Source organism: Falco rusticolus, chromosome 4 (genome assembly GCF_015220075.1).
Source record: "Falco rusticolus isolate bFalRus1 chromosome 4, bFalRus1.pri, whole genome shotgun sequence".
NCBI lineage: Eukaryota > Metazoa > Chordata > Aves > Falconiformes > Falconidae > Falco > Falco rusticolus.
This window is the reverse complement of record NC_051190.1, coordinates 28410818-28438586: the sequence shown is the minus strand read 5'-3', so window position 1 is coordinate 28438586 and position 27769 is coordinate 28410818. Positions and strand designations below refer to the sequence as shown.

Here is a 27769-nt window from a genome sequence, read left to right as displayed (position 1 = left end):
TAGATGAAAATGGCAGGGCTGGGGGGGTGGGGGGAGAAGGGGCACAGCTTATTTACAGTTACGGTTGGATCCAACATGACAAGTGACAAGTGGCCCCTGGGCTGCAATTTGAGCAGGCAGGAGTGTGGGTTTTGCTGCTCCCAAGAGACAGCACAAAGCCAGGCTGTTGCTGGTAACACGCTCTGTTTACATTCCACATTCCAGACAGTCCGATGCTCCAGCCTGTCCCAGCAATGCTGCCGGTTGGCCGCATGCTCTGCCAGGCTAGGCACACTTCCCAAACACCAAAGGCACCTTTTACCTCCACCAAAGCAGCTGACCCCCAAATTACCGCTGAGAAAGCAGGGGTGCAGGAGGGTCCTGCAGTTTGGTAGAGCAGTCTTGCGATGTCTGGGAAGGTGAAGGCAGCCATGAGCTTGTCCTCTTTAGTTACATTACATCACTTGGAAATAACGTTGTCAAAAAGAGGTTTTCTAGGAACAGGAGATGCAAAAACAGTGCTGCTCTTCTGACATGCACTGTCAGGCTGGAGGAGGGCTAGTTGTGCTCTCCAAAGGGTGCTCAGTGTATGTCCAAGAGAGGGGAGGCTGCAGAGCAGGAAGCTGCTGTTTGTTAAGGGAGAACTAATTCCTGAGAAACCTCTCCTGGGACGACTCAGAACTGGGAGGAGCTACAGCAGGCCCCAGAGAAGCACAAGGATCCTGGAGATACACCATTCAAGCACCCTGGCACAGGCCCCCTTGGGTGACTCTGCTGTGCTGGGGAGTGGCCCCAAGGCTGGAAGCTGAGGACAGAGTGGGTCCTGGGACTCCCCCACAAAACCTTCTGCATCAACTGCTGCTGGATCGACAGGAGCTGGGAAACTTGTAGGAATGGCAAACTTGCATTTTGTTTCCTAGTGAAGTGTTTGGCTATAAACTGTTATTCCTCCTCAGAGACGCAGCAGTGGTCGAGACTCCCCACTCTTTCAGGATTGATTGAAGGGGCCAAATTGGCACCAACACAGGCCAGTCTCTCTTCCCTAGGGCGGTGCTGCTCTGAGGAGGTCCTCCGCTCCTCCTCCACCTGCGAACATAAATCGTATGTTTCTTTTCGAGGGGGAAAAGGCAGCGTTCAGACTCTGCGGGGCTACCAAACCTCAGCGACAGCTGGCCCCGCTCCTGCCGGAGGCCACCTCCGCACTCCTGCCCGGCCCAGGCTGCCTCGCCCGCGGCGGAGGCCTCATCCCCCTCATGGCGGGGCCGCGGGGCAGGCCGGGACCGGCGGCGGCGCTCCTCCCATAGCCAGACCGCTCCCGCTGGGGCCGCCGGCAGAAGGGACCGGGAGCTGGAGCCAGGGCCGGGGCCGGGGCCGCGGGGCTGCTCCACCTGCCGCTGGCAGAGGGCCCTACCCGCGCTCCCGGCCTGGGCCCCGTCCAGCGCCGCCATCCTCGCACCCTCTGAGGGGACTACGCGTCCCATGAGGCTCCGCGGCCGGGCGGCAGCGCGGGGCACTGTGGGACTTGTAGTCCGCTCGCGGGGTGCCCCTGCCCGCGGCGTGGTCCCGGCGGGCCCCGCGCACTACATTTCCCGTCGGGCAGCGCGGCGGGCCCGCGGCCTGCTGGCGGAGACATTTGCGAGCCGAGTGTCTCCAAGATGGCGGCGTGGGGAAGGAGGCGCGCTGGCCCCGGCAGCACCAACAGCGGTGGCGGCCGGGAGAGGTGAGCCGCGGCCGGGGTGCGGGGCTGCTGGGGCGCCTCGGGCAGGTGGGGAGCGGGAGGAGGTGGGCTGCAGCCTCCCGAGGCTCCCCTCGACCCCGGGGGCAAGGGCGGGGGCCGCGCCGAGGGGAGCGTGGCCGGGCAGGGTGGGTGCGGGCCGCGGCCCCGCCGAGGTGGGGCCGGGCCGGAGGGGCTCGCCAGGGCCGGCGGTGCCCTGCGGTGGGCGGGCGCGGCGATGGCGCCGCGAGGAGGGCCGGGGAAGGTCAGCGGGCCCGCGGGGTGGCGGTGGCAGCCCTTCCCGCCGCGGGGATGCGGCGCCGGGGGCCGGGGGGAGGAGGGCCGGCCCTGGGGAGGCTCCTTCCAGGGCTATTTTTAAAGGCGGTGAGGGCAGCGGCGAGTCCGCCAGGGTGACCTCCCTCCGCGGGCGGTCCCGGCCGCCGGGGGGTCGGCGCGGAGCCGCCGCGCTCCCTCGTTGCGGGGCCGGCGCTGGCGGGGCTCGGTACCGCGCTCTGTCTCCGGCGGGGCGGGGGAGCGGCTGGACGTGCTGGAGCCACCCGCAGAGCAGCTGTGGAAGTTTAGGAAGCGTAACTTTAAAGCTGGAGAAAGAGGCAGGGGAAAATCTTCTTGAGTTACTTTAAAATCAGTACGCACAGTTCTTTACCTACTTAAAATGTCTGCTTAAGTCCTGTGCTTCCTTACGTTGGCGTTTTCCCTGTTTTGCCCCAGGGCAGACTGATGTAACCAGCAGCCGCAGAAAGCTGCTGCGTTTTTATTGCGAGGAGTTTTCTTTTGTCCTGCCGTTTTACCCAGAGACTCTGATATCTCAATTTTTGCTGTGGCTTTTGCTTTTTTTTCTTCCCTTGCTGTAATTATTTTCGATAGTGTTGAATCTCTACAGCCCATGAGAGCCGCAAGTAGCCCTTAGAATTCTGGTGCCAATGTGAATTGCAGGAATGCTGTCTGTGTTCAGGGAATTTAAAAGTAATTGAACTGGAAGAGCCAATGGAATTACTGCATCAGTGTGGTTTATATAAACAACTAAGAATACCACGGAGCTCAGTGGCAGAGCGGTAAAGCTGGCTGCACCCCGTGCCTGGCACCTGCCACACCACTAAGCACAGGAGGTGTTGAGTCTTCATGTGGTAGACCTGTCCTCCCAGCAGAAGTGAAGGAGAAAAAAAACACCTGAGAAGAGCACTTCAATGAAAATTATTTTATCAGTGTGAAAATCAATACATTGATGCAGACTTAAAAGTGATTGTTACCTTGTAACTTAATCTGTGAAGTATGCCATAATGTAATTGTAGTTTGAGGTGATTTTTTTAAAGCTGTGATTACTCTTCATCTTATGATCAAAAATACTCGCAAACGTGAGTTACTTTGTGCACCTGCTGTATGTATTATTTTTCCTTTGCCAATGAGAAGTGTATAGCTGAGTATAAAGAAAGCACGGAAGTGACAGAACAACAGATTTGACATAGACCAACAGATACACCACTGACCAGCGCTCCGCGATCCCTACCAAAAGATGGTGGTTCTTCTAGGTGTCAGTCATCCTGCACGAATGTGGTGGAAGATCATCCTTCTAATAGGTGTCAGGTGATGTCACCTGGGTACTACTTCTTCCTTGCAATTGCAGAGCTGGAGATAAGCATGACTGGGCCTCTGCCTCCCTCCATCAGTGGCTAATCCAAAATCACACCTACCGATCTTGTTTGACTGCTGGCAAGGCAAGCTGTGTAAAAGGCAGTGCTGGCAGGCCTGATGTCATCAAATGATGACATATGCTTTTTATATGATGAATACAGTTTTCTTACACCGGGCAGGATTCTTGTCCAAAGACACATTCCTTTAAACTGAATATGTTAATCCAGTTTTCCTCATAAATGGGCTGCTTGAAGGAGTTTCTGTAGTTGTCAGCCAGCTAGTCTAAAAGGCATCTGTGTGTTGGGAGGTGGTGTGAGGAGACTCAGCAGTGAATAAAATACTGTCTGCTATTAGACTAGACCAGCTTTCATTTAAAAATAAAGAAAGTCCAGCAATTCTATCTATGGAGACTGTATCCCTCCATAAACAACTTTATTCATACAGAGAAGTCTGTAGTTGGTCAAAAAAGTGCTTTCCTCAATAGGACTAAATGTAAGGACATTAATTTCAAAGGATGTTGGCTGTGAATTCCAGCTGGCACTTTGGTGGTAAAATAATAAGGTTAAACAAAATAACCCAAAACATCAAAGAGAACCAAATAAATATTTGGTTTTCTTCATTCTGGATAGACTCTTTAATGGAGACTTGTCTGAAGGGAATTGTTAATCTGTAGACAAAACCAACTTTTTTATATAGAACAGACGCTGAATTGTACTTTACTGTTTTTGTATAAAATTCAGCATGATGACCGCCAGAACACAAGACAGAATGCCATTTGTTCCCCAGGGAGATGTTCTAACAAACTCTAGAAAGAACAGCTTTAATGTCATCACTGCTTGCACTGGTTTCTCTGCGCCCTTAAAGAGGTCTTTCCTTTCGCTACCTGCACTGCTCAGATTTCTGGTACTCTTGTTTGCTTACAGCAATGATTGACCTATTTCCATTAGTCTGGCTAATCATTAGTTGACTTAAAATTGACACCTCCTTTTTGTCTGGTGGCTGGGAGGGTTTTTTTGTTATGGTCTGGTGGTGTTTTCCGTAGTGGTGTTGCCCCTTGCCAAGGCTGCTTGAAGATCTCACCTATGTTTTCCTGTTCTCTTTCCTGCTTGTACTTAAGGTACATTTTGAGTACATTTAAGGTACATTTTGAACAAAAGTCTTGCTCTATTGCTACACTTTTCCTGTTCTTCCTCCACTTTAATGCACGCAGTGACAGCCTGCTGAGAATGTCCTTAAAGCCATAGGCCTGACAGCCACAGCTGGTGGCCAGAGACTGGTAGATCATGCAGACCTTCAGCAGAGAAACAATTCTTCAGGTGTTTAAGCTCAGATGTGTTGGTACTTTCTGTACACCATATCCTGAAGCTCTGCTGAGTACAAAAACGCACTGTTGAATATAAGTTTGAGGTGGACTATTTTCACTGAGAATTGAAGCCAGACCACAGCTCGGCTCCTTAAACTTGAAATTAAATTTCAAAAAGGGTTTAATGTGGGGGGAGGGAAGTTTAGTGTTTGAATTTGTCATGCTGTGACTATATTGACTTAACCTTAGCTGAGATGCTCATAGTGACCCCAGACACTGTGCCTTGGCCATCTGTAATGTCCTTTTTCTGCAGTTCACTTGCATGGCCAGCATGCAGGCTCTCTGTTGTGTCACTAAACTAGATATTGGATGTGTGTGCTGCTTGTGATGGGTGTTATCACACTCCTGCAAGCCTCTCCTTTCTTATTTTTTTAACTACTAATCAGACTGGTCTTTGTTTGCAGTTAATTTGAATGTATGTTTGGTGCTCTGAGCAATGCTGCTGTCCAGGAACATTCTTTTTTTTCAAAAAAAAAACAAACCCCAAACCCTAACAAAACTTGACCTACGTGTTCTGAGAGGGGTTTAAAAAGAACAGAACTGTACCAATGCTTCTTGCAGATTGAGGTTGTTTCTAATTGGGATTCTGAACATTTTGCAATAGTTGGATGACTTGAAATGCTTGCCAGAACACTGCCTGGCAGATCGAGAGGAGCACCATTAGGCTGAGGGTAACAAACTCGGGAGGCTCAGTCCTTCTCCTCTGCAAATAGACAGTGGTGGAAGGATGCTGAGGTTTCTTCCAGGATGTTACCATCTGCCCTGTTTTCAGCACTGTTTGTATGTTTTTGTTTTGCCAGCTGGCACCTGGCAAAACTTAAGGTCCTCTCACACTGAGTGGTATTGTGCCTCCTCCTTAGAAGGATATTTATTTCTTCATCCATAGAGACTATCAGCCGAAACTTACATTTAACGGACAGGTTGCTGTTTTCAAGAGGCAGCTAGGAGAGTTCTTCCAAGCTGGAAGCAGAGCAATGGAGCTGCTGTGAGGGCTGTAACTGGGAAACCGCTGGAGTTGCTATTGTTCAGCCAGCTGCAGCACCCCTCTCCTGGTGCTCTCTGATATTCCCATGTTAGGAAGATAATCCAAATGTAATTTGAAGCTTGCCCTATAGCGAAGACGGACTTCTGCCTCTCCTGCTGGTGGTAGCTCTGTTAACAACTGATTCCTTATAACTTTGGTAACACCAGAATTATATATCGGTGATTTTTAAATTATTTTCATCTTGCTATGCCAAATGGTTGAGAGTATTGTCACATTCCCTCATCAGTGCATTCATTTGGTTCCAGGAATGAGACACTTAAAAGTTCTCAAGTATAGAATGCATGAAGCTGCAATAGGATAAAGTAGTTGGATATAAGGTCTGGAGCTATTCTTGCAGAGAAGCTGTACAACTTTTTAACTTGGCCCTCTTTTTGGGGTTGAGGAGACAGGTTCTGGGAAAGAATTTGATTGAATAGTATTAATAACTGCTTTTAGGTTCTGGTCTGCCTAGTAAACAGCATGCTGTGCTTCTGAATATGTGGCATCATTTTATGACTTCTGTAACGATGTCCTCTCTGACACTGGTTATTTACTATTCTTTTAAGTAAAATGGAATTTATATAAAGTCACACACTTCATAATCAGTGGATGCCAGCTTGGAGTTGATGGCATAGCTCTGCATTTTTGTTTGTCATCACTGGGGTGTGGGGGACAAGCTCTAAAAGGCAAATTCCATAGCCTCCGGTGTTTGAGCAAATCCAGTTGCTTTGACTGGATTTGTTCATGTGCAGCCGCTGTGTTCAATTGAAAGGCTGTGTCAGGAGAGATTTCCTCTGTGGATCGAGGTCCTCTGTCTACTCTGCATGCCAACAAGGTCTAAAACCTCAAGCCCATGTACCTCATCTGCATCTCTTTCTATATCGTCTGAAAACAAACCAGTCTTCAGCTTTCCATCCTCCAGGGACAGCCAGTCTTTGTGTGGAAATAGTATGTGATAAACCTCACTTCCTCTGTTAAAGAAATGGAGATTTTTCTGCTTGCTTTGCTGGCTTTTCGTGTGTCCTATTTGAGAGCTAATTTTCCATTCTTTGTTTTTGGATTGCCTGTTCTGCCATTTGCACCTTCAGCACTGTGATAGATTTATTCCAATATTAGAGGTCTAATTTGGAGAAACAACATAGTTAGGGGGCCAGACTCTATCAGGGATGAAGCCTTTGTGCAGTTTAGTTCCCAGTGATTTTTTTTTTCACAGATGATATTTTAAATTCTGCTTGTTTTGACTTAGGAGGATTGTGCTTTTCTTAATTGTTGTAAAGCCCCAGAGCCTGGTAAGCCAAAAGATTCCAGAAGAGGTAGACAGTACTGCCTCTGGCCAAAGTCTGTTGGATTCCTGCTCTCTTTAACAGGTGGCTGTCACTTGTGGCATGGCTCTGCTTGTGTACGTTACGGTGAAAGGGAAAAAGGGGCATTCAGAGGGAAGAGCAGGCAAGACCTGAGCAAGGAAAAATGAGACCAAAAGGTTAGTGCCACCTGTTCTGATGCTGAGCCTGGAGAAATCCCATGTAATGTAGTTACTTGACTTAAATTCCTGGAGTTAGATGCCCAGGTCCCCATGGCTCTTGTAGAGTTGGAGGAGAAATGGCATTGCTTCATTCTTGTTTCCCAGTGATGGCAGGGAGATTCTAGGGTGACTGGGCTACTGTGCTGTTACTAAGCTTCTGCAGAGTTCTTAGTTGAATTTTGATTCTGCTTCTCTGTTTCCCTGTTTTGCAGGCCCACACTGCATGTTCCTAGGTGTTACAAAACGTAGAAAATGCTCCTTGGTAGGAAATACTAATTTTATCTGGAGGGTTATATTAGCACAGGGTCAGCTTCCAGCTTGAAAATGCCTCTCGGCAATAGCTTCTCCCTGAAGTCATTATGCTTTAGCAAGTGGTTTCACAGAGTCATTGGTGCTGTTTTACAGAGTCACCCGAAGTCTCAACACGTCTTCTGTAATAAAAGTGGAATTTCTGATTTGGAAGAAAGTGCACTTGAAACAGTTGTCATCAAGAAGCAAGATTGTTAGCAGAAACCATTGCCAGCTGTGTCCCTAATGTATCAGCGTAACATCTGGTTAACGAGTTCTTTGTTAGAAACTCTTTAATGTTAGCTGATAAACTTAGTTATACTGGAGGTGTAGTATTCTGTAAAATTTTTATACAGGTGCTGTCCTTCAAATTTTTTGTTTAAATACTTGCCAGTTCACTACAGATTATCAGAGTCCACCACATCCTGTGCTGAAGGAGCTGATCATAATTTTTCCAAACAATGTCTGACAAGTTGACAGCCTTAAAGAAGCCTCTGGCATACACAGTATTCAGGTGGATTTTTATTTTTCTTTCTACCTGTGAACAGGCCAAGGGGAAAATGCACTGCAGAACTCAATAATGAGCTTATAATTTGAGTTTTGCTTGTAGTTTATATAAATTCCAGCCAGATTTTTAATGAAACTGCTTATTACTCTGCTTTGAGAGAGGCTGGTGCATCTTGGGTCCTGCTGTTTGATACGTTTGCGACTGTTCACAAAAGCAGCTACTTCTGGCAACAGCTTGTAATTTAACAGTATTCATTCCTGATTACACATGGCCACCGCACGATACCCTTTGCAGCATGAACGGAGCTGCACATTAAGGGTAATGTCTGGTAACACGTCAGCTTACCAATGTGTATTTTTCTCCCTTATTTTCCAGTGGATGCATGTAAGTGCCGTTGTACTAATGCAGCAAAAAGTACTCTTTTCATTCTCCACCTCAGCAGTGTCTTGCCTCCCAGTATTGGGAGGGTCTAAATGTTGGGATGAGGTAGCTTGTCCGCTGTGCTTAGGTCAAATATGTCTGATTTGTTCTCCTTCTGCTAAAGGGATCCGATAGATATTTTTATCCTTTAGAGGCCACGTGCTCAGTTTTGCTCTGGTTAAGCACAGGCGTGTCAGAAATAGTTATTTCTTCTGCTTAGAAGGGAGGATTTTACCTCATTCTAACAGATAAGGTTTTAGCCTTCCTCAGCACAGGTATATAGTCAAAATCCTATTGCTCACATGTAGCTGTAGCTAAAGTGGTGTGTGTGAAGAGGGTGGTTCGTGGGACTTCAGGTAGCTAAAAGGTGCTACTGAAATGAGGGATGTGTACGAGCCTTGCAACTCCGCTGTCAGCGGAGAGCGTGCTCCATGTAAAGCAAACAGCTCTTTCTTCCCTGTGAAAGCCTGCCTGCATTAAAGAAATGTTCCTTCCTTGCTTTGCTGCGTCCTGTTTCGGGAGAGGGAGCAAACCGTTCTGTATAGAGTGCTCTGCTACCTTTTTCACCTTCACTTCCAGCAATGTTTCTTGGCCATCCTTGTTGAATTTCTATGGATTTACTAGGCTGATTCACTATGAAGCATTAAATAGCAAGCTGCATCGGTGGCAAGGAGGTAGTTACTGTGAGGAGAAAGCAAACATACTCATCTGAAGATGCTTTTTCTCTCAAAACCTTCCAGTGCAACTTGCCCTCTTGATGGATGAGCTGCTAGTCTTATTTTCTGTGAAAACTGCTTAAGTCTGGCTGGTTCGTTCACGCACTGATGTGGTGTGGTCGCTAAGGTTAGACACTTCCCATATCTCTAAGAAACTGCTTGGGTGTCAGTGTGAGGAACCATTTCAGCATTGTTAACAAGATCCTATTTTCTCAAAACGTTCTAGCTCCTCCAAGTTAGGAAAAGGTAAGAAAAAACACATCGCCTTATTTTCGGATGACTTTGTCTACAGCGGGCATACGTAGCTGATGTGAAACAAATAGAGTTGAAAAAGCTGCTTGTTGTTGAACAGAGGCGGTGACTGTCCTTGAGGGGCTGCCCTCACTTGGGGCACTCCTCTGTTCTCACAGCTGGGTGGGTGAGAAGCCTGTCTTTAAGCTCTGTAGTTTTAATTCTGTGTTTCCTGTTAACAGGGTCACCTTGTCCTCCACGGACTGTTACATCGTGCATGAAATCTACAATGGGGAGAATGCACAGGACCAGTTTGAGTATGAGCTGGAGCAGGCCCTGGAAGCGCAGTACAAATACATAGTGATAGAGCCCACTCGCATTGGGGACGAGACGGCCCGCTGGATCACTGTCGGGAACTGCCTGCACAAGACCGCCGTGTTAGCGGGCACCACCTGTCTCTTCACCCCTCTGGCACTTCCAGTAGATTATTCTCACTACATCTCCCTGCCCGCTGGTGTGCTGAGCGTGGCTTGCTGCACCCTTTATGGTATCTCTTGGCAATTTGATCCCTGTTGCAAGTACCAAGTAGAGTACGATGCCTATAAACTTTCCCGCCTGCCCCTGCATACGCTCACCTCCTCCACTCCAGTGGTGCTGGTGAGGAAGGACGACCTGCACAGAAAGAGACTGCACAACACGATAGCACTCGCTGCCCTGGTGTACTGTGTAAAGAAGATCTACGAACTCTATGCTGTATGACTTCGGCAGGGAAGAGAGAAACCCATAAAGACAAGCGTATTGAGACTCCCACAGTAACGTTTTGTTTTTCCTCTTTGAGAAGCAGTGGAGACTGGGAAGGATTTGGTTTAATAGAGCTGTTATTTTTAAAATAACACATCACTGGTGCACCAAGGTTTTTCAGTTCTTCATGACACTTAAGATGTGGATGTGTGGTGACTTGAGAGCTGTATGTTAGGCCATGGGAGTCCAATCCAGCAGCGGAACGTCGATGAAAGAAAGCTAGAGAAAGAGGGGTGTGAGAGCTGCTTTTTTTTTTTTTTTTTTTTTTTTTGAAACATTTAAGTATATTGTTTAATTGTATTACACAGAACCAGCCAGAAGTTATCATTGACCATTAAAGGATGAGAATTTGAAATGCTTTTGCTCTCTTGTTACTGTTAGCATGGTTCCCTTTCGTAGTGTGCTTCCAGGGGATGAAGGCTTTGCTGTGAGAACTCTGGTGGTGATATTTACGCATGCTCACACACAGACCCAATATTCCTCTTGTCTACTGCACATGGCAGCAGCATCCATGTTACTTCACAGCAGCCATCTGCTGAAGGAATAGCTGTAGAGTGTTGCTTTGCCTTTTGCTTGCCTAGTCGTGTTTCTTGGAAGAGGCTTCCCTGTTCCCTCAGTGTTTATATCTTTTTTTTTGGTAATTGCTTCAGTGTTCATGGTTGGGGCTAAGGGTGTCCAAATCCTCTGCTGCCCTGCCACCTCCAGCCATTACTGCTCTGCACAATGGAGATAACACTGAGTTTCCAGCTACAAACACATTCTGCTCAGTTCTGGTACAAGTTCTTTCTAGGGCGGATACATCTCTGCTGAGATGTGTCATACCACAGCTGAGGGCTGCTGAGGTGGAACCTGGCTGTCTTACCTCTGCGCTTTGTTGCTGCTGCTGCAACTTGGATGGCTGCGCCCTGACTACGCTCTTGTTTGGAACGTGTGCTCCTGGAGCTGTGTGCTGCCACCGCCAGGCATCCACCTATCTTGTAACCGGGTTATCTGAAGTTTTAGAGTTCAGTCTTGTGCAGTAAGTCCTCTTTTAGCTCAAAACTATCAACATCTTACTCTTAGAATGGGAAGTATGTAATATTTTGCAAGATCTGCCAGTTCCTTTTAAAATACAGGAGCTGCCTTTCTACAGTGCCCTCCGACCAGAGGGCAGACAGGTGTGGCTTGCATTCACAAGGCCACCTTGGCACAGCTTCAAGCGTTACGAGCTGAACACAAGAGCAAAGCCCTGTAATAAAACCTGCCTGCACGCAGGTGTACTGCCTGCTCCAGGGGTAGTTACAGCCTGACCTCTGCAGCTGAAGCGCTGACCTTGGGAGGGCATCTCATGAGGTTGGAAACCAATTTTGGTAGTTCTATCTTTATCTTTCCAAATTGCAAGAGCAGGCACCGAGAAGTGCTTGCCTCCAGACTGCAGCAGGCTTTTTCTGGCCACGGTTCCAACTGGTGCTTTTCTGCTGATGCAGCTTTTGTGTTGGCAGGGCACACATCCCAGCTGTGTATGTGCTGGGCAAATGGGGTTTGCTGGGAATTCTAAGCAAGTACTTTAATCACTGGTGAAGGCAGCTGTCTCCCAGCAGGCCCATGGCCCCGAGGAAGCTTCTGGTGGCATCGAGACATCTCTAGGTGGCAACAGCCCTTTGCCCCTTTTGCCGGTACAGTGGCTGCATTGTCTCCCTCCAAGGTTAAAATAAGCTGGGATCCAGTACAGCTCTATTTATAGCAACAATGTACAGTTGCCTTGGCAGAGAGGAGGGGAAGAAATGCAGCTACTTCATCTTTCTGCGGTTAGGCCAAGACTGCTGGGCAGGCTGCCCTGTGAGTCCTGGGGTTTGTTTCTAAGGTCCCATCTACTGGATTAATTTTAAACTAATGGCAGATCTGCCATAGCTAGTATGTACGTTAGTGCTGCAGCAGGCCCTCGGCTATCCCTGTGCTAGCCACACACAAGACGTTCCTGCTCTTTTTCAATCAATGCAGAATAATTGTCAGGGCTCTTAGTTCCTTCTCTCCACGAAACCTCTGTGGTCCTGGCACTTTTTTGTTAAGCTTTCCCTTGCCTGGAGTGATGGCTGTGGCAGATGGACTAACCCTCGGTAGGCTGCCTAAATGCACGGCTTACATCGAAGGCTCTGGAATTAAAAATGAGCAAGTTTCCTGCAGTCTCTTATTGCAGGAGGAAAGCTGAAAAGTCAGCTTAGCTGTCACAACAGGTAGATCTTTTTTGAAAATGCATCCTTCACTCCTTCCAAGGTGGAAAGGACGTGGATGGGGCGTAGGTGGGCTTGTTTTCCAAGAAATATTAGTGATAACCTAGCTACAATGCTTGGTGACATCCTGGCTATTAGTAAGGCGGTGCTGTAACTATGCGAGGTGACCTGGGAGGGCGAGAGGGGTCTTGAGGGTTGTGTGTTTTGGTGCGCTGTGTGAGATGGTTGCTGCATCTGCCTTCCCGGTGCCGGTAGCTGTGGGTTACGGTGGCTGAGGACGAGCCTCCCTTTCAGGAGCCCCACACGCTTTGCTGCCCATCCAGACCGTTGCGGAGGTGCTGTGAACTGGAGTGTGCTGCATTCCTCTCGTCACACCGAGGGAATTCAGTTTCAAAGGGTAATATGCATGCTCTCAGTAACCTCTGACTTGGAGCTGTAGTTCAAACAGTAACTACAGTAACTCCCCACACGGAATTTTTTTCCCTCAGGCCTGATGTGTTATACCCCTCAGCCCCCTGGACGGTAACACAGAAATGCAAAGCAGCCCCTCAGTCCTTCCTGGGTAGCCATGACCTGAAATGCCAGAAGACGGAGCAGCGGGACAAAACTGGCAGGAGTACTGTACTTTGCCAAGAAATGGAGGACCTGAACATGCAAATCAGGAAAGGAAAAGCACAACTAATGCTCACAGAAACTCCACCTAGACTTTCCGTTAGAGGGAGAGAAGATAACACCTTGGTTTCCTGTCTTAACAGAAAAAGAGATATGAACCTCTTTTTCTTTCAGAGAAAGAGAATTGAGAGCTTCAATTTGTAATTTCAACCCTAGGCCTTTACGTAACAAATCTGCAACTTCAGACCCAGTGATAAAAGGTAAGGAATATCCTAAATGAGCAGCAGCAGCATTAAACACATCCTGGTCATCATCTGGGATGGATTCTCAGAGCTATCATTTATAAACCTGTAGTAGTAAAAGGCTTTTTGAAAGAGAAGGTCCTGCTGATCCTGCACACCTGTATCAGAGGCTTAGTATGACTAACGCCCTGTGTGGATTCACACTCTGCCTACTGTAAGCTAGCAGATGATGTAAAGAGGGCTGGGGTGAAATATATTGCTCTGCAAATACTACTGGTACGATAGCACCTTGCAGGAATTTAAGAAAAGTAAAAATCTCCTGCATTCCATTCCTCTAACGTTACCTGCTGTGAGGAGCTGAAGTAGAACAAAGGATTTATTTCATAGCAATGTAATTTATTTGTCATCAGATGTGCACTCACAGGCAGGACACACAAGGCAGTACACGTGGAAAATGCTGGTAAGTGCATGGAGGTGGCAGCAGGGGTCTGGACCTTCATTCCGACTAGTAGGCTTTATTTCAATTGTAAGTTTAAAAAGATTATTTCTGTCCTTATTGAACTTATCTGTGCAGCCGCGCCTTTTTCCTAGTGGTGCTGGCATCCCTCACATGAGGAGAAGGGGTGAAGAATGGAATAGGGCACTCCCTCAGGCTGTCAGAATCCCTGCAGCCTGTGATGTGTGAACAAGTGGGTATCGCTTCCCCACGGGATGTGATCCTAATTAGTATCTGTGATTGCTTTAAAACAAATGAGAACTAAGGGTCTGTCTCCTATACTGTTCCCCCTATGCACACACAGATTCTCCTCTGCTTGCCATGAGGCAGTGTGCCTGGCAGCTACAGAATCACGGCCACTCTGTGCTCTAGGTCGGGGGGGACCAGGTGTGCTGCTGTCAGCAGCGCAGCATTCGCACACAACGGCTTACCTGGCTGCGCCAGTTTGTCTGTTCGGTGCTTCCCCTGCGTTAACTTGTGCTGGGGTTTATACTGTGCTGTCGGGTAGCGCAGTTAAATGTCCCTGTACATCAGTAAGGCATGATTCAGACAGATAAAATAATTGCCAAGTAAAACTTAAATTTTACATCAGTTACTTCTTTAAAAGTGGTATTGGACTTGACTTTAGCTTAACATACGAGATGATTTGGCATGTTAACAAGCAGAGGTTCTGTGAAGTTTCCCACTTCAAGCAACGTGTTCTAGGTCAGATTGGAAGGAGTGGGAAGGAGACACAAGAGCTCCCAGCTGAGGAGTGTATTTCACAGGGGCCATGGGGTGGGGAATACTAAGATCTGCTTGTGTGAAGGCAAAACAGGTGGGTTTTATTTGTAGCAGGCCAGCCAAGCTGAGCGTGCCTGGAGTGAGGCGAGATAAGATGCTATCTTCCAGCACATGGGCCTCCCCTGCTGCAAAGTATGTTCCCTGGAGTGACCCCCCCCCTGCAGCCTCCCTCTGTCCAAGCACCCTTCTTCAGGTGACGGTTAGGTGCTGTCTTCCAGCAAGCGGGCCTGCCCCGATGGGGGGGAAACCACTTCCCACTCTCCATGCAATGGTAAATTGCAGCATTTTGAGAAAGGTTTTTCCTGCAGGAGCACCTCCACTGATGGCCCAGCCAAACTGCAGGGGGTTAGCCTCTCCCTACAGTTACTGCTCGAACGAGCTGAGCTCTAAGAGTCCTTTGCTTTTCTCTCCTTTTTTGCTCTCGCTGCCATTAAGGTGAAGAAGAGCCGGGGGAAGAGGTTTCGCAGGTAGACAGCCAGGGAAGGTGTTAGGCCGGCTACCAGTACCTCCTTCCTCTTCTGCCCCACTGCATTGAGAACCACCTGCGCGACCTCCGCAGCGGTCTGTCCTTCGGCGGTGTTCTTGTCCGTAACTGCCAAAGGAAAGCCCAGTAAGCACCAACGCCAGCGGGTAAGCCCATGCTGAAGTACTATTCCTAGGAATGCTCTGTTCTCACTGCACATGGCTGCTTCTACGGTTTGGGGTTTTACATCAGTTGTGTATGGGAGAACAGGCAGGTGTAATTGATGGTTGGGCTAATAGTCTGTAGTTGCTGTCTAAGAAAGGTAAATTTTGGAAGTTAGTGTTCCTACCCTGCATCCAAAGTCTTCTGATACTTCAGAGCTAATCTGTGCCCCCACCAGAGGCCGTATGTTGCAAGCACACTGGAGTAACTTGGTGAGGTGGAGATGCTTTAGATACAGGGCACAAAATCCTATCTCACCTCCATAGCGAGATCCATCTGCTGTTACAGCATTGAGAGAGAGGTTCGTCTGAATGTATCCGGGGCTTATAACTGTCACATCAATGTCATACTGCTCTACCTCTGCTCGTAGACAGTCAAAGAAGGCCTGGGTAGCATGCTTAGAAGCAGCATCTGAAAAACAGGAAAAGGACTATACACTAAGGAGAAGGAGCAGGGATATGAAGCAGATTCATTCCCCCGAACGGGTTTTTCACTGCAATGCAGCCACTTCTCAGCAAGAACCCAGCAGCTGTTTTCCAACTTCTGGGCTTGGTGGTTTGGAGTTGTTTTTTTTCTTTTAGTGAATGGCAGCAGCAACAGGTAGTGGGGGAGAGGCAATTTAGGAGGGCAAAATGTAAATGCTCAAGTAGGAGACTGGCGAGGATCCTGAGCTTAATATCACAGCCGTGCCAAAGCACTCTGGAGTGAACCCAGGCTGCCTCCCACTTGCGATAAAGGAGACGCAAAGCCTGGCTTGGGAAGCATTTGATGAGGTGAGCTGGGGGAACGCTGCCAGCACAGGAGGGCAGAGCTGCCGCCCACTGCCAAGCTGCCCTGCGCACGCTCAGCATTACGGGCTTGCAGAGCGGGCTCAGGGCTTGGCTGCACACAAGTCAAAACCTGATCACACAAGCAGACAGGAGCGGAGAAGCGTGGCCTAGGGCAGGACTTCCCCCTGTTAAATGGCTGAGTGACTCCTTTCGCTCACTCCCTTCCCACGTATACTTGGTTGCTACCATAACTGCCATCATCTCAACATGGCTGCAGGGCTGACGCCAGCAGCATAGCGCTCGGTGCAGGCCACGTGCCCTGTGTGAGGACCTGAGCAGGAGCTGAGCTCCATGTGCCAGGCCCACACAGCCCGGGTTGCTGTGCAACACTCTGGAAGCTCTTCAGAACACTCTTGGTGCAGTCAGACCCACATCACCTGCAAGACCAGATGGCCCAGACATTCCAGGCTCTCCTTCACTCAGCATCACGCCCACTGTTCTTATGCCATCACCACTGTTCTATTTCTATGTTTCTTTTCAGGGATTTACAGATGTTTGTATGCCAAACACTCTCCTTTTAGTTCCTCCATCTTTTATAAGGCTTTTTCCAGTAATCTCACCGATATCATTTCTTGTCACAACTGACACAGCATGTAGAGTTTTCTGGATCAAGGTAACTGTTTAGGCTTTTATTTTGGCATTGGTTGTGCCATGGCACTTTATAACTTCTTAAAACAAAAACTTCCTACTTTCTTAAAGGAGATGAACCAAGTAAACAAAAAAGCATAAAATGCAGTAAAATTACGGAATTAATCAGAAAGTTTACAGGGACTTTAAAGTGTTAAGATAGGAATATCAAGCTGTTTTCAAGACACTGAAAACATGCTTTTCTTCCCCATTCCTTAACAACTTTAGGACAGTGCTAAGATTTTGTATTTGCGAGTGCCTTCCTCAACAGCTGCCAGTGACTTGTGACCGCACTGAGAATGATGCACGGTTCTGCCTTCCCTGCATGCAGCCAGCTCTATGGACAGCTACAGCTTCTCTACGGAAGCAGTAGCCAAGTATTCATTCAGTCTGGTGCCCCAAATATGTCTTCCCCATCATCTGGGGAGGTACTCACATGCGGATCTGAAAGGAATGCTTATTTTGCCTTGAACACTGCTGATGGCCACAATGTGCCCTTGTCTCCTCTTGATCATGGAAGGGAGAAGTGCTAGCAAAAGACAGAAAAGACCCGTTCAGAATAAAAGTCCTGCCATTGCTGCTGTCAAGAATCAATGCTTTCAGAGCACTCAAGAGATGCCTAAATGAATTACAAGATCCTTGTTCAGTTTAGGGCTTGGGCAGGGGACAGTGCTTAGGGTGCCTCTGACTGAAGCTGCAGTCTGGCTGGGACATTCACCTTTGAGGAGTCTCCTTGTGCCAGCGCAGCTGCACAAAGGCTGTTACAGTTGCTATGATTTCCCACAGGCAGGGTCAGCAGGACTTGCCCTTTTTTGCCACCAGTACATCTTTCCATTCCCTGCACCTGTCGCACTTCAGGCTGAACTTTCTGTGTAGCCAAAGCAGCTTCCTAGGAAAGCTACAGCTTCACCTAGAACCCATGCTGTGTTCTCTGGTGTTCTACCAGGGCGGACAGGCTAACCCTCTCTCTCTCCCTAAGTTCCTGCCAGACTAGAGTCAGGAGGTGTTTTAAACAAGATGGTATCTCTAATCAAGTAGTCCCCATGCAGTCAGGCTCAAGCATTAGGCCTGCTCATAAAGCAAAACTTTCCTCCCCTCTTACACTGTACTGTACCAAATACAATTACGAACAGAAGTAAAGCTGTGCTTAGTTGTGTTGGCCTGCAGAAGGTATCAGCCAAATCCACTGTCCCCCTGTAAACCAGACCACGAGTACCTTTGGTGAGGGCTACAGGACCAAAATAATTTGTTTCCATGACTTTCTTATCCACATCCAGTCCTGTGTCCACAATTATGCCTCGGAAACTGATGCCTGCATTGTTGATCAGTATGTCCACATGACCCAAGTACTTCAGGATCTCTTCAGCAGCATTTAGGACAGTTTTAGTGTCTGAGAGGTCAAATATCACAGTGTGAGGTTTGTGCGTCTGTGAATAAACAGAAGTTAGCAAAAGATCAGGTCAGGCTGTGCTGAATGTGCTGTATGTTCACGCTCGCGATGGGATTTCCCAGCTCTGGAAGCACAGAAGCAGGGCTGTCCGAACCTGGTAGGACTACCTGACAGAAGCAGATTGCGCTCCTGTTTTTCTCTGCTCCTGTAGCCTGTTTGTTATACCAGAGCCTAGGAAAGGGGCAAGTGAGATCGTCCTCAAGACTGTCTTATTAAAGAAAATGCATCTGAAAAAGTAAAAACCTTAACCCCTGTGTTCTCTACAGAAGCCCACAATACCTCTCTTAGCCACTGTCCACAGAACTAGTCATGAAAAATAAAAGCCAACAGAAGGAAAGTCACTTTTCCAGATTCAGGATATAACATATGATGCAAGGGGTCTGGGCACTCTGCCACTCACGTGCTTTCCCTTCCATTGCATGGCAAGGAGTCTTTTAGATGGCTTATTTTTGTAGGGTTTTCACAAGATACGACACGCCAGCTCAATGTACTCCTACAGCAGTATCTATCCCTAACCACAGAGTTGCATTTTTCCTATTGCTCAACAAACAACCCACAAGCAGTACTGTGAGATCTGTAATAACGTGAACAGAAATCCCAGCCACACGGGACAAGCAGCCTTTCCTCCCACACTTACGTTCTTCCGGTGATTGGTCACAGTAGAAAGCTCCTGCACAAGATCCTTGAGTTTCTCGCTGTCTCTGCCACAGAGCACCAGCTTGGAGCCAGCTGCGTGGAAGGCTTTTGCACATTCTTTGGAGGAAGCAAGGAAGAGAGAAAAGTAGATATTTGAATGACACACAGCAGACCCACATCATACCTGGTGACAGGCTAAAGCTTCTTCTAGTTGTCAAGGATCCAAGGTGGCTTTATTACTCCTGAGTGACAGGCTGGTTGGTGAAGTCACAGCAAGATGCCATTTTCCTGTGACTTTGCAGACACGTGGCAGCTTGTGTGCTCAGTTACTGTGCTGGTTATGCAGTTATTGTGCTATTTACACATCCTCCCCCATCAGCTGATCCAATTTTCCTGTGCCTCTTAATTTTTGACTATACGCTCTTGTTAACGGGGACTGCAGTTACCTTGTATATGTCATCTAACGCAGCGGAGCCTGGTCTTAGGCGCTGCAGTTTTAGTGAACACCTCCAGAGGTTTGGAAGCCTCGGCGCTAATGGCTTCAGCAGGGTGATCCTCTTCACCAAGGAAAGGCTGAGGAAGGCATGCCATGCTACTGTCCTCTGTGCTACCAGCTGCTGAGGCAATGGCATGTCCTTCTACCCTACCCCTCTGTGATCATGAGACAAACTCCCTATTTGTGCATGACAGCAAAGGGTGTTTAGGAACGCACAGTAATTAGAGGTGGCCCAGTATGTTACTAACTGGGAGTGAAGGGAATGGTGTAAGATCTTGCCAGTGAGTGTCAGAAAGGGAGGAGACTTCACTGTACGGTGGTGGAAATCTGTACACCCAGCAACACACAGCACTTCACCTGCCCAGTCTACCACAGCTGGAAGGTCTCCTGAGATACTGGTTCTCTCTCTTCTTGATGTGAAATACAAATTCTTTTACCGTTCCCAGCTCTCTGGTTGTGACAGGCAGAGAGGACCATTTCATCTCCTTTGGCCATTCAGTTACTGAACATCCCTGTCCTTACCAACAAAACCACATGCAGAGACAGCATCAATTTAAGCTCTGTTTGTTCCATAAATGTACTTATCCTAATGAAAAGCCTTGACAGCAGGGAGCACTTTGTCTTCTCTTCAAGAAGCTTTTAAAGCAATTATAGAAAGCAGAATTAGGGAATGTATCCACTCAAACAGAGAATAAGCTTTATTTGGAAAAAAATACTGCTGTTTTGTTTAGAAAAAAAACACTCACTGGCATTAATATTGCTAAGAGTTTGACTTTAGAATGGATAGATTTATACTACAAGAGAAAAAGTACCTGAAATTGAGGGTGAGGGCCAAGGAGAGGGAGTGGAAAGTATGGCAGGGTGTCTGGAAATACAATAAACATGAACGCAGAACACCAGTTCTGGGAAGTTTTAGAGAAGCGATTTGACTTCCTGGCTTTTTCAGGATGTAGTTAAAAGACCCCTGACAGCACAACAGTGTAACTTGCTCCTTGCTTTGATAAACAGGATGATTAAAATTTCCCTTAACAAATTTTGAGACTTTCTTGCATCAAAATTTGCACTGGCTATAGTTACGACTGATACGGCTGTGCAAACTATGTCTCTCAAAATTCAGAGCAGTAGGAACTTTCTGCTCATTGCTGCTTTATTCCAACAGGTACCCCTTCCACTAACCTCTGCTTGTCCAGCCTTTGGTGCCCTTCTTTCCATACCTACCTTTTCCCAGGCCAGAGGTAGCCCCTGTGATCACGACCACTGCTTCCCGGAGGTAAGCTCGCATCCGCATCCACTGCAGCAGCCGAAAAAGGGCAAAGATCCCCAAGCTGCCAAAAAGCAGCGGGATGATGACTGTGCTTGTGAGATCCATGAGTTTTCCTTTCTGAACCGTCTTCCTAGAGCCACAAGATGAAAGGAAACAGACTATTTCACCATCAAGAAAATTAGCCAAGGCTTGAAAACTAGGGAATTCTTTTTTTCTTAATCCTACCTTAGACCACCTATAAACCGAATCCCATACAGAGGTACCTTCAAAAGATTTCCTCACCCCTTCATTTAGACTTTCAAAAGTTCACATCAGTATCCAATTTTAGGCATTTAAATGCTAATCTGAACATCCCAGGAGGACACTTGGCATTGGATCTTGTCAGCTGTCATGTAACAAACTTGGGTTCAGAGGTGCTGTTCCCACATTTCACTCGAGATTCACTCTCTTGTGCAAAACGTATTTAGAGTGAAAGCTCCTCAGGGTGGGATATATCTCTGCGTTCTTCTTATTGTAATAAAATCTCGTAGAGTTCTCTAGAACAACCAGTACCACAGTATCTACATGCCAGAGACCAGTTACTGTGTGTTATCCCACATGGATATAAGCCAGTCTATCTTCTAGAGGCTTAGAGTAAGTTTTCTCTCTGAGCACATCATCTGCTTAATGTGCTGAAAGCTGCGCTTCCATCTCCAGTGTCTTTCACCACCCATTAGTGGCGACAAGTTTTCTAATTTAAATGAACCACATGTTCAATCTAATAGGCTAAAGCCTACATTTATGCTCTTTACTTTCGTGCCAACATTAATTGTGCAGTTTAACAGCATGAACCTGTGTTCTAATACACTGAAATTAAACTTGCTAATGAAACTCATGCTAAAGGTATTTATGAGACCTAGCTCATGCTGGAATTGGATTCTGATACCAGTGCACAGCCCTAATCTCTTCGTTAAGCCATTGCCCTCAAGGGAGTAGTTTAAGTTACAGCTTACTACGTGGCCAAAGAGTAAGTGATACTTCTGCTATAAAAAAGGCCACTAATTTTCCCACTGTAAATTTCCCCAAGCTTTCATGCTTGGTGTCACAGTAAAGTCAGTTACAAGCCCTTCCTGGAATCTACACAACTTTTGGGTCACAGACAAAGTCAAACCCAACTATCGGTACATCTCCCCTGTTGTGCAGATAAGAGTGTGAACTCTTGCACTTGGAACTGCAAGGTAGGTTGATACTGGAAAGGTCTGAGCACACATCTCAGACACTACTTCAAACAAAAGGACAGCATGAAAAGCAGAAAACAAGAGGCAGCTAATAATGCTAAGCCAGAATTCAGGGTCGTTAAGTAGGACTGAGCTTGTATGGAGCTGAGGGGATGGCAAAGGCTCTACATACTCTATGTGGAAAATGTCAGGCTCTTCCAGATTTCCACTGGGGGCTTGGACAGAATTCCTTAAGTAACTGGTTAGTAAACAGACTCGCTTGCTGAAACAGTAGTGAACTGTATAAAATAAGTACTTCTGAAGGTATAGCCAAAACACAATAAAATAAGACATAAAGATAGCTGAGCTAGCTTGAAATAAGCTTCACAAGGTCTAAAAATAAAACCACCAAGTTAGTATACAACTCTTCCCAAGGTACTATGGAGTTTCCCATTCCTGAGCTAAGTCATGTAACTACAAAGTGTAGATGGATACATGTGTAATCATTGTGTAATACGCTGTGTATAATGCGGCTAGACAGACATCCAGGCCACAGGCTCTCCCAGGCATGGGGAATATGCCCAAAGTGGGAAATCAGACATCCAAAAGGAGGATTAAACTCATTCCATTGCAAAGCAGTGCGTGAGCACAGCACCCAGCTACTCAGACCAGCATCTTATTCCTCCACCTTTTTGTACTGAGTGCACTGACAGGAGTGTATTTTGTACTGAATTATAGCAGAGGACTGGTAGAGTTGAGTTAATGTAAGAGTGCGTATTGCCCCTAAAATAATTCCTGGGAAAGAGCCTTTTATACCCAAGGCCACTGCCCTTCTTTAGGCTGGATTAGAAGAAGGTTCTCCTTACTGGTTCATGTTCAGCCAGTTATTTCACGCAGTAGCTGCCCTCTTTGTTATAGCCCTTTTTATTTTTTTTTCTCTCAAAGGGTCTCTTGAGATTCAGAAGACAAGATGTGGGCAGGGACAGCAGGTGCTGCGCTGACATTGAGCAGTGTGGCTTACAAGACATTTTGGGATCAAAAATGCTCCCATTTAGGACCTTTCATTATTTCCAAGGTGGGAACTGACAGGTGGAGTGGCACTTCTTTTATGAGCCCAGGTTGAATCTGAGGCATTTTAAAAATCTGGCCCTAACCAGCTTTGCTTCTGATCTCAGTAAAATGCAGATGACAGTGTAAAGCAGACACAAGAGTCACTGGGAAGAGGGTTTTTTTCTAACACCTTTTCTAAAAAAACCATAGTAGGGGACAGGAAGGAGTCCCATGTTTGATCACAGCATCGTTTTTTCACATTCTGTAACAAAAATAAAGGCTGACTTTGCAAGGACTGAACCTTTTGCCACAGGAGTTGGTGGAAAAGAGCCCCCAAGCCTACCAACTAAAAGCTAACTGTGTTTTGGTCAGGCAGCATCTATTGCTGCTCAGTATGAACCAGTTATGCTATGCCTGGTTAACTTATTCCTTAATCACTTCAAATATTACTCATTTACTTTCTAAACAAAGAAGGTCTGCCTTTAATCATTTTTCAGTTGAAAAATCTTTCCAAGTCTTTGTTTTTCTCTCTCTCTCTTCTTCTTTTTTTACCCTTCCTTCTCCATATTATACACAGGAACTGAGCAAATTACCCAACTTCTGCCTGAAGGCTGCAGCAAGCCAAGAACCCAGTCAGCAGCAGCAACCCACTTTTGCAGCTTCCACGCTAGAGTCTGAATCAACAGGTAACCACCTCTGACACATGGGGAGGGGAATACGGGATGGGGAAGAGAAAAACTGGATTAAGGAAAAGAAAGAAGGACTCGCTGATCAGAGATGTATATCCTTTTTTATTAGGGCATACAGTTGTAATACCTTCTTCCAAGGAAGGTACTCAAATGGTCCCTTAAAAAGTGACATAGAACAAAGGAAATCTCAGTTCAGTCAGACTTCAGAAAGAGGACAACCTAGTGCAACTAAATTATTTTGGAAAGATTCTGCGGCACTTAGACCTACAGCAACAAGTTTGGCTTTGATTTCATAGTTCAGCTTATATGACAAACCCAGGAGTCCTTATTTTAGCTTGTCATATTGAACATGCTGAAAAAAGTAATTTGTAAAATAAATATCAGTGGAACAAGAGAACATGGAAACAGGCTCAAGCCACAGTGCCACACTGCAGTATGTTCAACAATATCCATTGTACGGAGGCCGGTGCCAGGCTACTGACACAACAGGGTAGCAGTTACATTCTGTTCAGTTTTCAGGGTTATTTGGTGGAAAGAGCAAAGGAAAGAATTGCTGCAACCTGAAGGAGAAGTTATATTCTGTTCAGTATTGGGTTATTTGCTGCAAAGGCCAGAGGAAAAGAGTGCTGCAATCTGAAGGAGAACGAGATAAATCATAGATAAAAACCCCACTTGATTCACATCAACAAAAATGCTAAGTTGCAAGAAAAAGGCTGGGAGAAGAAGATAAAAAGCATGAAACCCAACTTATGATAGATAACGCTTTAAAGTAGCTAAAGACATCCGAGGGCTAGATAAAGCTACATCACATTAAAGATGAGGGGAGGGTGGGAACACATGGTTTTCCCACACCTAATTGGAAATGAACTGGCTATCCTCACACCTCTTGCTCAAAGGTCTGAGACCCCACTGTCACCTTTGTTCAAAAATTTGGGTGTGTCATAGCTGAGAAAAACTGTATTCGTTCTTAACAGATAATGTATGACACAGGTTATACTGCAGGAGAGAAGCCACTGCTCATAATTGGTTCAGATAAAGTCCTGTAATTCTCTGTTCTCCATCCCAAAAGGCAGGATTGGAACATGCAGGTTATTAGAGAGCAAAAATAACAGCACTGATAATGTAAGCAAATACAGGTGATTGGAATCACATATATCCAGAAAAAAACCCCACAACTTTCCCCTTAAAATGAAAACTGGATGTTATCCTGTAAAAGCCAAGACAATGATTTCTGAAGGAACAAGGATCTTAGTTAATAAGGTCAAGAGTGCACTAAAGGCAGCAGAGATGAGATCAAGTCCTACAAGGAACTAAAACCATGGTAGTTTCCCTAAACAACTCCTATTCTCCTTTACCTTCGGCCACCTAGAATCACATTGTCCTTTACATGACAAATGTGAGCAACTGGGAGGCTATTTTCAGAAATCAAAAGGTGTCCTTTAAAAGGTGGGGGGATAAAAGGAAGAAAAAAAATAATTTTTGTCTAAGGAAGCCCTTGTCCAGAAGCACAGCAGCTCCAAGCTTTACTAGCTACCGACTTTAGTCTGAAGAAAGCACAATATCCTACCTTTGAAAAGAACTCACTTGCCAGTGACTCTGTGAGATGGTGTCTCCCTCTGGTCTTTTAACAGGACAGACCCGACTTAAATTTGGAAATGGCAGCAGTCCAAGCAAATGCACGCTGTCCAATGCTAGCACAGCCAAGAACTGCCTCTAAAAACAAACCTCAGGAATATGGTCTGTGACCTTTCAAATGTGGGGGTAATTTAACCCCCCGACTGAAAAGATAGAAGTGAATTCAAAATTATATGAAACTTACAATGACTCTCAGATTATTTCTGATACTAATCAAATAATTTATAGTCTTGAATCCAGAGCATCCATCAAGACAAATACTAGTCTTTCCGTGCTCTAGGTGGGAGCAGGGGGAAAGGCAACTTGTGAACCAGCTGCAATTCTCGATTACTGTAATTGTTTTTTGGGAGTATGCTGATGTTACGGTGCACACTCTAAAATGGGTGTCATGCTCATTGAAAGAAAAGAGACTTTTAATTTCTTCCCTTAGGATTTTTGAGAACTGTGAGCACAACTGAATGGACAGATGAGTTTCTCATCACACTTCATCAAAACCCGCTATTTACTGAGGAAATGGGCATTCCCTTCAGCAGACCAAATTCACTAAACCCCTCATAAGCCGTGTCTGAGAGGGAGTAAAGTGAGCATTACTTCCATTTTATATCCGCTAAACAGTTTTACTGATGCAACCGCTTTGGAAAGAAACTGAAATCAAACTTACAGACATCTAAGAAAAAAAAAGTCATATAGCATTGTCCGTTAACTCAGTGATTTAATATAAGCCAAGGGGAAATTTGCTGACAGTTTCTCTGATGCACAAGATCTCCATAAATGGCAAGTTAAGTTTAAAAAAAAATCTCATTCAAAACCCAATGTGAAGAAAGTGATTACATTAATTCAAACAACTGAATTACTGAAATGTGAGAGTGCATTTACATGCTTATGTAATCAGCTTTCATTCCAAACTTCATAAGCGGAAAATAATGTCAAATATACACTGAGGTCATCAGAAACCAGTAAAACTCCTAAGAAAGAATGCAGAAACTGGACAGAGCTCCTTGCCACAATACAGCCATTTCAAACAGAAAACAGAAGGGGTTCAGGAGAAGGAATACAACAACCCAACAGGAATTCTCCAAAAAACTGTCAGCAGCTGGTGTTATCAACAGTGCTACAGAAGCGCTATGCACTGGTGGCTGGTGGGTCTCATTTTAAGTAGCTGGCAACATCGAGCAAGTGTTTGTTTGCTGAGGGGTGGGTAAGTGCCAGCTGCAGGATTTTGCAGTCACTTCTTCTAGTGTGATTTGAACCAGCTACCACCTCACAAGCATTACTTGAAGCAACGCCTAGCAAAACTATCTGTTGTATTTCAGTAGTCATTCAGTGGCATCTTAATTATGTTTTTACATAATTGTTACGCAAAACCACCACCTCGCCCCATGGTACAGGAACAGGGAAAGAATATGTTTCCAGCACCCAAAAATCAGACTGGACTTGAGAAATAATCTTCTCAAAATTCTTCCTGCCACTTTTATTCAGTTAAAAACTTCATTTCCAACCCTCCCAGTCGAAAATCCTCTGTTGGCGTTTGGAACACAAACAATGGTAAATTAAAATGGCATGATTAGAAAATTAAAGCATTTGCTGTGCCAGAGAAAGTATTTTGCAGACGTTTACCAAATCAAGAATCGCCTAAAACATAGTGAGAAAGTAAGAGTTGGCTTAACGCCTGTCCCTGCCCTGATTTATATAAAAATATTTATCTGATGGTCGTAACGGGGAAGAACTGTGCATTTGAGAGCCCAGGGCCTCGCCGCCCGCTGCTCCCGCGTTTACCAGCCTGCCGCCCCCCCGAAGCCCGCACCCGCAGCCCTCTCGGCGCCTACCCCTGGGTCCCTTGCGGAGGCCAGCGGCGGCGGGCACCGCAATGTCACAGCGGGGCGGCCCCAGGGGGCTTCCTCGCCGGAGAGGGGCTAAGAGGAGCCGCCGGGCCCTACCTGGCTACTGCCATCACCATGGCCACCGCCGGAAGTGCCGCAGCCCGCGCCTGCGCCTGCGCCGCCGCCGGGGAGGGGCGGGGTTTCCGCCAGGACGCCCAATGACGGGCCGCGCTTCCGCGCCGCTAGCCGGAAGTAGGTGCCGGAGGGCGGCCTGTCTCCCACGCCCTGGTCCGCCGCAGAGGCCGCCCGGGCGGGGCGCGGCGCTCCTGGTCCTGGGTTCCCCCGCCGCGGGCCCGGCCTCCCGCCCCGCCGGGGGAGGCGGTGGTCGTCCCGCCGCAGCGCTACGGCTGCACCGGCCGCACCGGGAGCGCGGGGCTCCAGCCCGCCCCATGGGTACTGCTGACCCCGGGCCTCCGCGGGCGGCCCGCGGCCGGGCTGCTCAGCGGGGGGCGCGGGGCGGGGGGCGCAGGGCTGGGTGGAAGGGGCATGCTCGGTGGGTGGGCGCGGCTGGGCCTCGCCGGGCGCCGGCAGCTGCGGGTGGGTTCTACCGTTTTTATTGTCAGCTTTGAGCCCGAGGCGTTGGGCTGTCGGGAGGGCTGAGCAGGGCGGGCTGCGGCTGCCGGGCTGGGGGGGGGCTCGGTGGTCACCCGTGCGGCCTCCAGGCCGGATCCGTGGAGGCCGCCCCTTCGCAAAGGCCGTTACCTGCTGGTTAGACTGACCTGAGCTCTTCCTTGCTGTCTCCGCCTGAAGGCTGAAGATGGACAAGCTGGAT

General features: G+C 47.2%; 2 protein-coding genes across 5 annotated transcripts; one reads left to right on the top strand and one right to left on the bottom strand.

The window, feature by feature from the left end:
- Positions 1–1574: 1574 nt before the first annotated feature.
- Positions 1575–10571, top strand: TMEM11 (transmembrane protein 11). The gene is made up of 2 exons (XM_037382703.1): positions 1575–1699; positions 9658–10571. The coding sequence occupies exons 1-2, from the start codon at positions 1635–1637 to the stop codon at positions 10172–10174; spliced, it is 582 nt and encodes a 193-aa protein (XP_037238600.1). The 5' UTR covers positions 1575–1634; the 3' UTR covers positions 10175–10571.
- On the bottom strand, positions 10488–27111 carry DHRS7B (dehydrogenase/reductase 7B). 4 transcript variants are annotated; one of them, XM_037382699.1, is made up of 7 exons: positions 27055–27111; positions 20502–20677; positions 18789–18904; positions 17918–18128; positions 17138–17230; positions 15503–15655; positions 10488–15151 (listed from the first exon to the last, which is right to left on the bottom strand). In XM_037382699.1, the coding sequence occupies exons 1-7, from the start codon at positions 27072–27074 to the stop codon at positions 14946–14948; spliced, it is 975 nt and encodes a 324-aa protein (XP_037238596.1). In that variant the 5' UTR covers positions 27075–27111; the 3' UTR covers positions 10488–14945. The 4 variants fall into 4 exon arrangements, with proteins under 4 accessions (XP_037238596.1, XP_037238597.1, XP_037238598.1 ...); XM_037382700.1 differs by having other exon boundaries at positions 26944–27057; XM_037382701.1 differs by lacking the exon at positions 27055–27111 and adding an exon at positions 23387–23538.
- Positions 27112–27769: the final 658 nt, after the last annotated feature.